Below are 14974 nucleotides of genomic sequence, written 5' to 3'. Positions count from 1 at the left end.
TTTACATTAACATATTCAAAATATTAACATGTTTAAAATCATTATTTTCTGGATAAATTTTATACATAATTTTCTTAATAATATTATTTTAAAGTTCTGAACGAAGGGAAATCTTAGCAAGTAGTAAAATATTACTAGATTGGTAGGTAAAGCAAAGCAAAACACTTGCACAGGCTATGGACTCTGATGCCTCACTGACTCATTGAGGAATTGAAAAAGAGTGAGAGGAACCGCTATTTTCTGAGATCAAATCCTAGCAAAAGAGACAAAGACACACTGTATCAAGAGAAAGCTCTTTTACTTAGACCAGGGAAATGCAACTACTGAACAAAGAGAATGTCTCAGAAGAAGCAGAATAATATTCCAGGCTCTTCTGCTCCCAACTTGTTGGAATGTATCTGAACGTCTCCATGAAGAGCATGATGAACACTCAGTGGCTGGAGGAAGAAAAACAGGCTGCAGATACTGGACCCAATGTTAGTCATCTGACCTTGGTATTTTGAAGAGTGCTCTCATGGGATGCAGGTCAGCTAGTGGAGGATCTCCATCACCCAACTCAATGGCCGTTATACCCAGGGACCAAGTGTCACATCTGGCATCATAAGTGGTATCCAATTGCTGTTCACATGCAATCACCTAGTAGAAAACCACACCACCAAAAGGTGAAATTTGTGACCTTAACAAGCATGTAATAAAATACTTAGAACAAAGCATTAAGTATTTAAACTGGTGAAGTTTGACAGCTATAAGTAAAGACGAAGGCAGTAACTTAGGAGGAGAATAAAAGATTAAATTATTATTAGTAATAGTATTTTTGTTCTGGGAACAGATAATACCTTAGGAGGTTTACAAATATAAGGGAAGAAGTCTATGAAAAATATTTTTGAAAATATAGAACAAAAAGAGGAAAGAAATCGTGTCCCAAATGGAAAGGGATGGGATCAAATGCACAACTAAAGTTTGGGCAGCGGTAGTCACTCAATAAATATCTATTGAGGGAATGAAAAGATGAGGGCTATGTTTTTGAAGAATTAAAAGTGGAGGAAATAAAGGTAAACATGCTTGAGGGCTGTCTAGTTAGATGGCCTTGATCTCTACTGGCAACTAGAAGGCAAGGCTACCTAAGGGAGGAATAAGACAAGTTTGGAGGAATGCAAAAGCTTTAAGCCACTAATAAAAGAAAACTGAATAAAAATAAACCTTGATGTAGTTTTACCAACAGCCTATCCAAGGCCTTTACCAAGGCCACCCTAAATTGTAAAACTGCAACCAGGTTTAAAAACATGTCAGTAATCAAAAGACGTAATTGACAGACAAGGAAAAAAGAGGAATTTGTTTTTGTAATATTATAAGATTGTATTATATAGAGAAATTATTGCATTGATTACTTCCCAATTTAGTTGTAAATGTTTAAGTACAAATGCAGATTGATTGTGAATGGTAATTATTAACATCAATAAACACAAAAAGGAAATTCAACTTTACATTCTAAGAATCATCTTTTTGCATTTTAGAAATTTTATGTTTTGTGCATGCCAACCCACAAGAAAAATAAAAAATAATTTTGGAATGATGGCAGATTAGAATTGTGTCATTTAAATACAGTACTGTAAAATGATATACAAAGTGAAAAATCTAAGGCCCTTTTGGAAACGATATCTCACCTTCTGACTTCACTTAACATCAGGCTTAACACATTTAAAAAATCCATCTGTGGGCACACTAGAATTCAGTTAGTAACATTTACACACATGTCATCCAGGAAAGGTGACTCCTTCATAAATAAATCCTTATTAATACCTGACACTAATGGCAATGACAGGAAACAGTTTAGTTATAAGCATATCAGTGTGATTAAAAAAATAAAAAGAAGGCAATGATAAACACAACATATGGGGCAAAGGACACTCTTGAGAGGAGGTGAGGAGTTCGAATAGATGAAGAGATAGAGGCCAGAGCATGCTATGGGTAATATTCTGGTTCTGGCATGGGTGGCAAGTTTATGGGCAAATAAGAAGACCATTAACCAATTCATTTCTAAGTACCTGAAGGACAATAATAAATGCATATATAAATAAATTATGCACGTGTATGTATATGTCTATATATAAAGAAAGAGAGAGAATAGTTTCTCAACTTAGAGTTAGTATGATGGGACATCATCATACACAGTGCTTCTTAACCTTTTCTATGAAAGTATTTTCAATATCACATGAGAGTGAACTGCTGAAATCAGAGATCATAGCCTGAAGTACTGAGGGAAACAGTAAAGTCCTAAGTTTTACATTAAAAATTCATGTGGCAAATATTCATAGCAATATTGCTCATAATAACAAAAAGTGATAAACACCCAAATATTCATCAACTGACAAATGGATAAACATAATGTGGTCTATACATACAATGGAATATTATTCAACTCTAAAATGAGTGATGCATTAATACATGCTTCTACATAGATGACCCTGAAAACATTACACTAGGTAAAAGAAGCCAGACACAGGGCCATATATTGTATGATTCAATTTATTTAAAATATCCAGAAAAGGCCAGTCCACAGAGACAGAAAATAGATTAATGGTTGCCTAGAGTAAGGGGGCTTAGGCAAAGATGAGGAGTGAATGCTAATGACTACTAGGTTTCTTTGAGGGGGAGCAAAAACGTTTTTGATGATTGTGATGATGACTGCACAACCCTGTGAATATACATTAAAAATCAGAATGTTGTATATGTTAAATGACCTAATTCTATAGTTATACCTCTTTAAAGCTGTTAAACATTAAAAAATTCATTCATATGAATTTCTTATTCTGTTGTTTAATATAACTTTGTTTGCTAGAGCTTAAAAATAATATCTTTTGCCCCGTCATTGTTTTCCTAAGGAAAATTATTTTTCAGGATAATACATTATTTTATGAATTTACATGTGTGGTCAGAGGATATCTCCCCATAGGCTCAGGTGAATTTATGTCCCAGTTTGCCTGGGACATTCTTGTTTAATGCTTGTAGTCCTAGAATCATAATAAATATCATCCCCTTTCACTCTCCAGGGTGTCCTGGTTTGTATGATAAGTTGTATGGTCATCTACTACAGTCGCTAATTCCCTTGTTCCCTTCATCCTGGCAGAGGATGTCTTTATGTAACCAGCAAATACTACTTTTGATATAGAATTTAATTTAAACATGCCAAATCAAGAATTTCACTTTTCAAGTGATAATTGATTTGAACAACCTTGCCTCCTGGGGTCCAAAAACACTGAAATACTTCTATGCCATTATGGTGAATATATACATATATTTGTTTACCTTATTGCTTTCTAATTCTTAGACATTTGCTATTAATACCATAGAGTGGTAGATATGAAATCTCTTGATTAACTAGAAAGCTGATTATTTAAAATATATTCTTCAAGGTTAGAAAATACTTATTACAGAGAGATGAATATAATAAGAACAAAATTTCAAACACGTATTTCCATGACAGCTTGATAAAAACTGTAGTGAACCTTCTTTCATATCTATTATATCCATTAGTTTGCTAAGCCAGAAAGAACTTTCAAGCCCTACTGTGCTACCATAGGTTTATTAATAATAAAACTGACATCAGAAAAATGACTAATAATTGCATATTAATAAGTGTTTTTACTAAATGGAAATTTAAATATTGAATAATGGCTTGTTAAAATAAACATACAAAACCCATAAAGCTAGGATATTATACAATAATATTATATGTAATATTATTTATTCTATTAATAATATATGCAAACAAAATGCAATATTTGGTATTGTAACTAGGTTTTTATTAACTTTTCATGTTTGTAATTTTTTTGTAAGTTTAAAAAACACTAGTAATATATCAAAACAAACTCTAAAGAAACTCTCTTGAGATTCTCTTATTCAATTTTTGGTTTTGCTTATATGACTATACTTTCTATTTTTATTCTAAGATATGCTCCCTGTTAAAAAATTGTTTTTAATCCATTGTGGATTTTTTTAAGTTTCTTAAAATACTTCATCCTCTGTCCATATTTTGTACTAAGTTTACATTTTAACTTGTTTTGCAAGTAATAATTAAACAAGTATTCAAATAAAAACAGCATACCAGCATTTAATCCTCAAATTTATTTATAAGATTTGAAAATATTAATATAGTATATTAATTACTTCTCCTCCCTTCACTCCCTAGAAAACTGGAGATAAATAGCAGCACTTTCCCCAACAGTTGTAGAGACAGTCTTCAAAAATAAGGGTCCATTATAAGTGATAAACATAAAAAGATTAAAATCATTAATAGTGATGGGGGGAGAAGATGACTCTTGAAAACCTTTTACCTCAACTATTTTAGCAGTTTATCTGCAACGTCCCAAAGGTAATGATGTAAAGAATTTACTAAAGCTAAGCATAGCCCCTAGGCAGAGTGTCTCAACACAGGAACCTGCCATATAGGTTAATGGACCTGAATCTGCTCCCACAAAGGATAGGGGTTCTCATAATATTATATTTCTATTATAATTTTAAAATATAATGTAAATATCATTAGTACAGAGACACGGTAAACACCTAAATTTAATGAAAAAACAAACCTGGAAGTAGTTTCTTTTTACATCATCTGATTTACTCATTCCCTCTTTCACTGATTCATGTGTTCATTCACAGCCCATTTACTGACCACCTCCCAGGTACCTCCTCACACATGTAAAAATCTCACGTGAAAATAACACAACTGAGAGTTTCTTCTGTTATAATCCAAAATGCTTACGGAGATAGAGTACACATAAAAAGGAAAGTCAGACAGGATCAGCTATTACGTTTGTCTCCCTCAAAACTCTATCTGACCTCAGGAGCCATCCAAAACGGTGTTCCTACGGATGTGTTCCGACGGTGCCGGGTACTGGTAAGCTGTGCAGATACACCTAGAGGAAGAGACAAGATGTACTTTTTGCATTAATTACTCATATAAAGAGATTTCAACTGCTACAGTCTTTTTTGCAAACTAATATTAAAATTCTATTTCCTCAAAGCTGCCACTGGCCGTAACGTCACGTTAAAGGATCCTAAATCAGGATTTCTGCAGAGCCAAAAAGCAGAATGGTCCTCCTATTTTCTCTTTCTCAACTCCAAATCCTGCTCCTTCCTAAAGCCCCATTTCAAGTCTTAATTCCCCCATGCTGGCTTTTAATCTGCTCCAATTATACTGATCCCTATTTCTTTCTATCTTCTACATTGTAAACAATTTTACATATTTTGGCATGTAATTGTTATTTGAACGGCATGCTTCCTCCCTGCCCTCTTTCTGTCCCTGCCCACTAACAAATTCCAGCAAGTTTGAGAATGTCCTATATGGTGTTATGCACATAGTAGGTCACTCGTGAATCTTCATAAAATTATTTTCCATCTACTAACCCTGGGCAAATCACACCTTATCTGACTGGAAGTTTCAAATTAACTATATCTATTTAAACTAACATCATTAGCAGAACGAGTTCTCTTCCTTTAGAGATATTACAGACTGAAGGGCTACAATAAAGAGGTATAATCAAATATTTCATTCATGTCATTCCATTAATTCCACCTTGTTAGATACCCTCCTCACTGACCTTCAAGAGAATCAGGAGTACAGTTTCTTTTCTCGATTTTCACACTCCTGCTCCTCTGGTTATCTGACTGTACAGAGCTCCTACCCTTCACCTTGCTCTGGACCTGATGGGTTAAACCCAAATCATGGGCTTTCTCTACCTGATTTCCCTGCTTTGGAAAGTGCCTCCCCAAAGTCATATTCATTTTAGGCTTTGGTTGCTTATCTTATAAGCCAAATAGAGGAGAGGTACTAATGGAGATTTAAAATGGAGATATATTTTATTTCTCCAAGATGGCATTTGACTTTTACCATGAAATTCAAAGGCCATATACAAGCAAATGGGTGTTTCAGTGTTGGAAATATACTCGGGCAGAAGCCTGAGGAGTGTAACATCAGAAACAGGACACATGCCCAACTGTGAACAAGTGACAGAGGAAGGAATTTACTAAATTTCATGTTTTTTGACTGCTATGCAATGCCTGTTAAACTTCAAGATCACTTAACTAACACAATCAACTAGCTTCATAGCTAGAAGATAACTTAATGGTCATAAATTCTAACTTGCTCATTTTCAGGTTAGTAAACTTAAGCTGGAAAGAAAAGTCACTCTCCTGAGGACAAATGACATTTTTACTTAGTGTAAATTCCCACAAGAAAAATAGCTAAGACAGAAAAATGCAAAATTCTATTAAAATGATTGACATAAATTGCATTTAAAGGCAACAGGGATCCAAAGTATAGGTTAAGGAGCCCAAGGAAGTAAAGAAGATTAGGAAAATCATCTTGTCTAGAGAGTAACTAAAGGAATAAGTCACCAAGATAAACAGTTACATAATCAACTCAAGAGAGAAGCTGCTGATGTGTGGAAAATTCCAGGCAGAGTGCTGGGATAATGAGAAGATACGGAAAGGAAAAAGAGGTCAAAAAGGACAAAGGCTGAACAGAAAACAGGCTAATAGAAAGAGCAATAATCTATTAAAAGTCAAAGCCACAGGAACATTATAGAGGTTAGGGTTTATGTTAATGCTTCTTCAGTCTTTTGCTTTGCTAGGGAATTTTCAGGCTATTTTAGTTCTGTCAAACAAGGCTTCCTGGGCTATTCCATGGCTATACAGCAACTCCATTCCCTATTGCATAAATGCTATTTCTAGGGAGAGAAACATGCAGGCTTTATTCTTGTAGTTAAGAAAACTCTTAGGGTGTTAGAAAGACAGCAGAAACATCAAATATGTGTTTTCCATCGTGGCTCAAATAGACCAGACAACTTCTGGGAATTCAATTTGCTATAACCTTTGACATCTCAATAGAGCAGGGAGAAAAGCATATGTTTTTGTCATTGTTAATAACAAAATACTGTAGGAATGAGAACTGAAACTATAAAAATACAGAATTTTGTTAACATAAAGGGGTAATAAATTGTATTATACCATCTAATATTATTATTTTGTTGATGAGGTTAAGACACTGTGATAGTTAATTTTATGTGTCAACTTGGGAGGGCCATGGCTATTTTAGGTCATCCAACAATACTTCCTAGACTGTTCCAAGGCTGTACGGAAACCCCATTTCCTACTGCATAAGTCAAACGCTATTTGGTAAGACTATATTCTGGATATTTCTGTGAAGGTGTTTTTGAAATCAGATTAATATTTTGAAATCAGATTAATATTTAAATTGGTGGATTTTTTAAAGTTAAATAAGGCTTTTATATTGATGTGTAGTAACAAGCAAAAGTTTTGCGCTCCCATTTCTGAAAGTTATATGAAGTTGAAAACCTAGTTCTACAGTTGACATTTTTAAAAGGCCTAAGACTTCCACATTGGTTAGACAACTCTTGGTTTAAAATAGCTTTTATTTTTTATTTTCTTTTTATTTCAATAACTTTTGATGTACAAGTGTTTATTTGATACATGAATGAATTATATAGTGGTAAATTCTGAGATTTTAGTGCACCCATTACCCGAGTAGTGTACGTTGTACTTAAGGTGCAGTTTTCTTATCCCTAGCCCCGCTCCTGCTCACTCTCTTCTGAGTCTCTAAAGTCTATTATATCACTCTGTATGCTTTTGCATACTCATAGCTTAGCTCCCACTTAAAAGTGAGAATATTTGGTCTTTGGTTCTCCACTCCTGTGGTACTTCACTTAGCATAATGGCCTCCAGCTCCATCCAAGTTGTTGCAAAAGACGTTATTTTATTCCTTTTAATGGCTGAGTAGTATTCCATGGTGTATACATGGAACATTTTCTTTATACATTCATTAGCTGATGGGCATTTAGGTTGGTACCACATCTTTGAAATTGTGAATTATGCTGCTACAAACAAACAAGTAGAAGTGTCTTTTTCATAAAATGACTTCTTCTCCTTTGGGTAGATATCCAGTAGTGGGATTGCTGGATCAAATGGTAGATCTACTTTTATTAATAGCTCTTTAAGGAATCTCCATACTATTTTTCATAGAAGTTGTACTAATTTACACTTTCACCAGCAGTGTATAAGTATTCCCTTTTCCCCATATCCCTGCCAACATCTATTGTATTCAGACTTTTTAGTAATGGCCATTCTTGCAGGATTATGGTGGTATATCTCATTGTGGTTTTAATTTGCATTTCCCTGATGATTAATGATGTTGAACAGTTTTTCATATGTTTGTTGTTCTTCATATATTTTCTTTTGAGAAATGTCTATTCATGTCCTTTGCCCACTTTTTAATGGACTTATTTTATTTTTCTTGGTGATTTGAGCTCCTCGTAGATTCAGGATATTAATCCTTTGTTGGATGCATAGATTGCAAATATTGTCTCCCATTCTTTGGTTTGTCTGTTTATTCTGCTGATTATTTATTCTGCTGTGCAGAAGAATTTTAGTTAATTAGATCCCATTTATTTATTTTTGTTGTTGTTGCATTTGCTTTTGGGGTCTTAGTCATGAATTCTTTGCCTAGGCCGATGTCTAGAAAAGTTTTTCCAATGTTGTCTCCTAGAATTTTTAATAGGTTCAGGTGTTATATCTAAGTCTTTGATCCATCATGAGTTGCTTTTTGTATAAGGTGAGAGATAGAGTTCTGGTTTTATTCTTCTACATGTGGCTCGCCAGTTTTGCCAGCACCATTTATTAAATAGGGTATCTATTTCCCAATTTATGTTTTTGTATGCTTTGTCAAAGATCAGTTGGCTGTATGTATTTGGCTTTGTTTCTGAGCTCTCTATTCTGTTCCATTGGTCTATGTGCATACTTTCATATCTGTACCAAGCTGTTTTGGTAATTACAGCCTTGTGGTATAATTTGAAGCCCAGTAATGTGATGCATCCTGATTTGTTTTTTTGTTTTTGTTCAGTTTTTTTGGTATTGTTTTGTTTTTTGCTTAGGATTGCTTTGGCTATTTGGGCTCTTTTGGGTTCCACATTAATTTTAGAATCATTTTTTCTAATTTTGTGAAAAATAATATTGGTATTTTGATGGGAATAGCACTGAATCTGTAGATTGTTTCAGGCAGTATGGTCCTTCTGACAATATTGATTCTTCCAATCCATGAGCATGAGATGCATTTCCATTTGTTTGTGTCACCTATGATTTCTTTTGGCAGTGTTTTGTAGTTCTCCTTGTAGAGATCTTTCACCTGTTTAGTTAAGTATATTCCTGAGTATTTTTATTTTGCTTGCAGCTATTGTAAATGGACTGAGTCCTCAATTTGATTCTCAGCTTGGTCATTTTGGTGTAGCAGGGCTACTGATTTGTGTACATTGACTTTGTAACCTAAGACGACTGAATTAATTTATCAAATCTAAGTTTTTTGTTGGAGTCTTTAGGATTTTCTAGGTATACAATCATATTATCTACAAACAGCCAAGTTGGACTTCCTCTTTTCCCATTTGGATGCCCTTTATTTCTTTCTCTTGCTTAATTGCTCTGCACTTCCAGAACTATGTTGAATAGGCATAGTGAAAGTGGGCATACTTGTCTTGTTCCTGTTCACGGGGAAAGGTTTCAACTTTTCCCCATTCAGTATGATGGTGGCTGTGTGTTTGTCATAGATGGCTTTTATTATTTTGAGATAGGTGCCTTACATGCCTAGTTTGTTGAGAGTTTTTATCATAAAGGGATGATGGATTTTGTTAAATACTTTTTCTGCATCTATTGAGATGATCATATGGTTCTGGGTTTTAATTCTGTTTATGTGATTCATTACAGTTATTGACTTGTATATGTTAAACTATCCCTGCATCCCTGGGATGAAAACCACTTGCTTATGATGCATCCCTGGGATGAAAACCACCTTCTTGATGTGCTGTTGGATTCAGTTAGCTAGTATTTGGTTGAGGATTTTTGCATCAATGTTCATTAGGGAAATCGGTCTGTAGTTGTGTCCTTTCCAGCTTTTAGTATCAGGGTGATACTAGCTTCATAGAATGATTTAGGGAGGATTCCTTCTTTCTCAGTCTTTTGGAATAGTTTCAGTGGGATTTGTATCAATTCTTCTTTGAATGTCTGATAGAATTCAGTGAATACGTCTGGTCCTGGACTTTTTTTGTTGATGGTTTTAAAATTACTAGTTCAATCTTGCTGTTTGTTACCGGTTTGTTTAAGGTTTCCATTTCTTCTTGATTTAATCTAGGTGGGTTGTATGCTTATAGGAATGTGTCCATTTCCTCTACATTTTCTAGTTTGTCAAAATGATTTTTATTTAAATAATGTAAACTAAGTATATAAATCATCATCTTTTCTTTTCTTTTTTTAAAACTTTTTTTAGACGTGGTCTCACTTCCATCGCCCAGGCTAGACTGCAGTGGTGCAATCACAGCTCACTGTATCCTCGATTTCCTGAGTTCAGGTTATTCTTCCATCTCAGTCTCCCGAGTAATTGGTGCTACAGGTGCACACCACCACACCCAGCTGACTTTTATTTTGTATTTTTAGTAGAGACAGGGTTTCATCATGTTGCCCAGGCTGTTCTTGAACTCCTTGGCTCAAGCGATTCACACACCTCTGCCTCCCAAAGTGCTGGCATTACAAGTGTGAGCCACTACCCTGGGCCAGAAATAATCATCTTGAATATGAAAATAGACTCTTGGGCCAGGGAGGCAGAGGTTACAGTAAGCCGAAAGACTGCATCACTGTACTCTGACCTGGGTGACAGAGTGAGATGCTATCTCGAGAACAAAAACAAAAATAATCCACAAAGTAAACAGAATGCTATAGTTGACAATCTTATTTAATTAAATAGTATTGAACAAATATATGCAAAACTCTTCAGTTAGCATATTTCAAAACTATTGTAAATCTCTAGCAAATGGAATATTAAACTGTGCCCTTCAGCAAGTCATTTTCCTTCTGTAGGCTCTTGTTTCCTCATTGTTTAATTTAGGGGACTGGAATAAATAAACGATTCTTTGTTACTTTTGGATTAAAAACTACTTAGGGAATCTTGGCAGGGTGTGGTGGCTCATGCCTGTAATACCAGTACTTTGGGACGCCAAGGCAGGTGGATCGCGAGGTCAGGAGTTCAAGACCAGCCTGGCCAATATGGTGAAACTCTGTCTCTACTAAAAATACAAAAATTAGCTGGGCTTGGTGGCACGTGCCTGTAGTCCCAGCTATTTGGGAGGCTGAGGCAGAAGAATCACTTGAACCTGGGAGGCAGAGGTTGCAGTGAGCCAAAATCACACCATTGCACTCCAGCCTGGGCAACAGACCAACACTCCATCAAAAAACAAAACAAAACAAAACAAAACAAAACCCTACTTAGTCATATCATGGATGCTATATACTTTCACATCAAGAAATTCATATTCAGACATTTTGCATATAACAAGGATAAAAAAACTTTTGATGTTCCTGTACTTAATATACCAAATGATATTTAAGCATCTTTCCAGCTTTAACATTCAATGAGTCTCTATAGCAACTCAAGGTAACTGGCTCACTCCAATCACCTTTCCAAACAACAGTCATGTGATTTCTCTTCGAAGTCCATCCTCCCTCCAGTCTTCCTGGCTCTAGATCTTTTCCTTTCTTTAAGACTTAGTTTGTTTCTTATAATAAAGATAATTAAATGGCTTTCTTTAAAGATCTCAACATCACACTGTTTGCTGCATTCTTCTTGGCTTCGGACATATGAACTATGCACCCAGCTCCGTCTGCATGATTCAATCCTGAATGACTATGTACATGTGTACATATGTCCAGTACTGGATCTTAGCTGTAGAGAGTATACAGCATACTTCTCATTCATGGTACACTATCATCACTGATAACTTGTCTTATTTTTCTGTTTCCTTTTTGCCCCATTTATCTCCTCCATTGTCCTCTCTCCTGCCCACCAAAATTTCTATTAACTTAAAGTTCTTCAGAGATTAAAATTTTAGAGCTGCAGACTAAGATATTTTAGGTCTAGTTCCAAACACTTGTTTTACAATGAGAAGAACTGAGAAGCAAAGAAGTCATTCTTAAAACATAAGTAAAGTCCTCTTGGTTCACCTTCAGTTATCACATCATAGAGAAGCACACTTGGTAGCTCTTACTAAAATGTCCACAGCTGTGTTGAGGTCAAACAAGGGAGGCTGAGGCTTCTGTTTTTGAGTGAACTTGATAGCAACATAAAAACTCCAGAGGTTGCTCTACATACCTGCACCTGAGGAGTAGGGAGAAGATACTGTTTCTCCAGTGAAAGAGTAGGAGGAAGCAAGCAGTCTCTGCTCTTGCCTTTCACTTACCTGTCCCAGTTCCAGTCCCTTGGGCCTGCTCTCTCATTTGTGAGACTGCCTTTTGTATTTGACCTTTTTTTTGGGGAGCTAGTTGGGGCGTCTAGTCCTTACAACTAAAAGATTATTGACTAAAACATACACCAGTATCTACAATGTTAAACAGTTTAATTCAACTTTGAAAAATGGTCAGTTTTAGAACTCTTGAGCCCACAGGTTCTGCTTGAATCATAAAGCTCTAAAATAAAGAGTCCACTTATTCATGATTCAACTTTATATAATAATAAAGACCTTGCCTTTCAAATAAGGTAAAAGTCACCTCCTCGAAGTACAAAAACATATTCTGGATGAGTAATATATTAATGTGTTATATAGGTATGAGCATTCAAAAACTCTGCCAATAAATCATAATGGAAATAATGTGTTCACTTATAAAAAAAAAAAAAAACTCTGCCAACTTTTAAAATGGTTTTCCTTCTAGTTTTTTTTTTCAGTGTATCATTTCCCTCTATAAAGCACTAGCTCTTAAATTTTCAAGATTCATAACATTCAACTAATATGTATTACATATATATATTATATATACACACACATACACATAATTTCAACCTTAGAGAAAAGTTGGCAAGAAAACTATGAAGTACTTTTATTCCTGAAATACCTGAGAGTAAGGTGGGCTACATAATGCCCCTTCACTCCTATATATTTGTTTGTAATTGCCACAAACAAGGATATTCCCCTACACAACCTTCAAAATCAGGAATTTTAACGCTGATACATTTCTATCATCTATTCTACAGAGCCCATTCAGATTTTATCAACTGTCCTAAATATGTCCTTTATAACAAAATGATCTAATCCAGGATTATGTGTTACTTTTAGTTGTCAAGTTTCTAATCTCCTTCAATCTGGAGGAGTTCTTCAATCTTTTCTTGAATTTCATAAACTTAACATTTTTTTTTTTTAAGATTTCAGGCCAGTTGTTCTACAGATTGTTCCTGAATTTCGGTTTGTTGTATATTCCCTCATGATTTTATTTTTGACAGGCACATCACAGAAGTGATGCTGAGGTCTTCTCATTGCATCCTCTCAGGTGCTGTGTGGTTTGCATTCATCTCATTACTAGTTATGTTTGCTTTGAGCACTTGATTAATGGTTGTGTCTGCCAGTCTTCTCCCCTGTAATCTTTCCCTCTTTCTTTTGTAATTAATTAGTATTTTGTGGAGAGATATTTTGAAACAATTAAGCTACCCTATTTCTAACCAAAACTTAACCCACTAGTTTTAGCAGCCATTGAAATTTTTGGATGAATTAATTATTACATACACAGTTACCAAATGATGAATTTTAAAATTACACAATTTCTTCTATCTTTACTCATCAGCATTCTTCTGCAAGGAAAAGCTTTTGCTTCTCCCCATTCATTTAATTATGTATGTATTTATGGCAGTATGGATTAATGGAATTTTTATTGCATTCAGTGAATTACCATCATTACCAGCAATATTAGTATTTTGGTGCTCAAACTGTCCCAGATTTAGAGAGTAAGAATAGATTCAAGTTGGCTTCTGTCTGCCTCTGATATGTCTCCATCATTATTTGAGTATTTCCTTATTTGGAGGGCACAGTAAGTTCCAGGGTCATCTCACAGAGCCCTAAAATCAGCCTTTCTCCAAGAATCCTTGATTCCTTTTAGTTGAGAATTACATTTAAAAACCAAAAGCTAGGTGCTAGATGTGCTCTCTTAATGCACCCTCTTAGCAGAATTAGCTAGGTAATATGTACACACACACACACACATACACACACACACATTCACATTACGATTATTTTTGTATCTGTTTATATATATTAAAATGGTAAGTTCACATTGATACCTCCAATTCCAATCCAACACCACCATAATTCTTTTCTCTAACAGTAAGAAACCTGCCTCCCGTTGTCCTCAGTATATCTCCCGATGGTATCAGGCCTCCTTTAGGCAACCAGTCTTTTCACCCTGATCCCTATGCAGATGCCTTTTTCATCTACAGGAAGTTCTTCCCCATACAGGGTCATCCCCATCACCCTACATGGATGCATTTCTCATCCCACTTGAGGACCCAACACTCCCTGCCAGCAGACACCTTCCTCACCCCTCTCAGGCTCCCAACTGCCTCCTGAGCTGCACCTGGACTCCCACGCTTGCTTGTGCCACCTAATGGCTTTTGTTCTAAATTATTCAGAAAGAAAGGAAGGATTGCAGGGCACTTCATAGTTTTTAAGTTCGGGTGTACTGCCTCACTTGGTGCTAAAAAGTGGGTTATTAATAAACAAATCACAACTTCTCTTTGACCTACATTATGCATTGGGGATTTGGTCTAAAATTGGGCATGTGGGTAATAAGAGATTTAAAACCATAAAATATTCTGTCATAAGAATGAGGTCTAAATAAATCACAAAAAGTACATTCTGTACTTTTGTATTGAAATGTTAAGTATCCTATTAGAAATGAAGTTCCCCAGAGAGAAATCCGCAGAAATGAGAACTGAGGGCTGTTCTTTAAATTTAGTCTCTTTCATTTTCTATTCAAGATAAAGATTGTTTTTTTCAGACATTAGTTCACTTGCCTGAAGGGATGTATCTCCTGGGAAGTCATATTATTTATTGATTGATCATATACCAGTGATGGCTAATACATTTCATTAATAATA

General features: G+C 35.2%; 1 protein-coding gene across 7 annotated transcripts in view; it reads right to left on the bottom strand.

The window, feature by feature from the left end:
- Window positions 1-14974, bottom strand: part of MYO3A (myosin IIIA) — a 261924-nt gene that overhangs the window by 185755 nt on the left and 61195 nt on the right. For all 7 annotated transcript variants that reach the window (XM_008002560.3, XM_008002567.3, XM_073018805.1 and 4 more), the window contains 2 exons: window positions 4840-4916; window positions 491-636 (listed from right to left, as the gene is read on the bottom strand). In XM_008002560.3, the coding sequence (XP_008000751.3) occupies window positions 491-636; window positions 4840-4916 (223 nt within the window). The remainder of the gene's footprint in view (window positions 1-490; window positions 637-4839; window positions 4917-14974) is intronic.

Source organism: Chlorocebus sabaeus, chromosome 9 (assembly GCF_047675955.1).
Source record: "Chlorocebus sabaeus isolate Y175 chromosome 9, mChlSab1.0.hap1, whole genome shotgun sequence".
NCBI classification, from domain to species: Eukaryota; Metazoa; Chordata; class Mammalia; order Primates; family Cercopithecidae; genus Chlorocebus; species Chlorocebus sabaeus.
The sequence above is the reverse complement of the archived record's forward strand: the minus strand, read 5'-3'. Positions and strand labels throughout refer to the sequence as shown.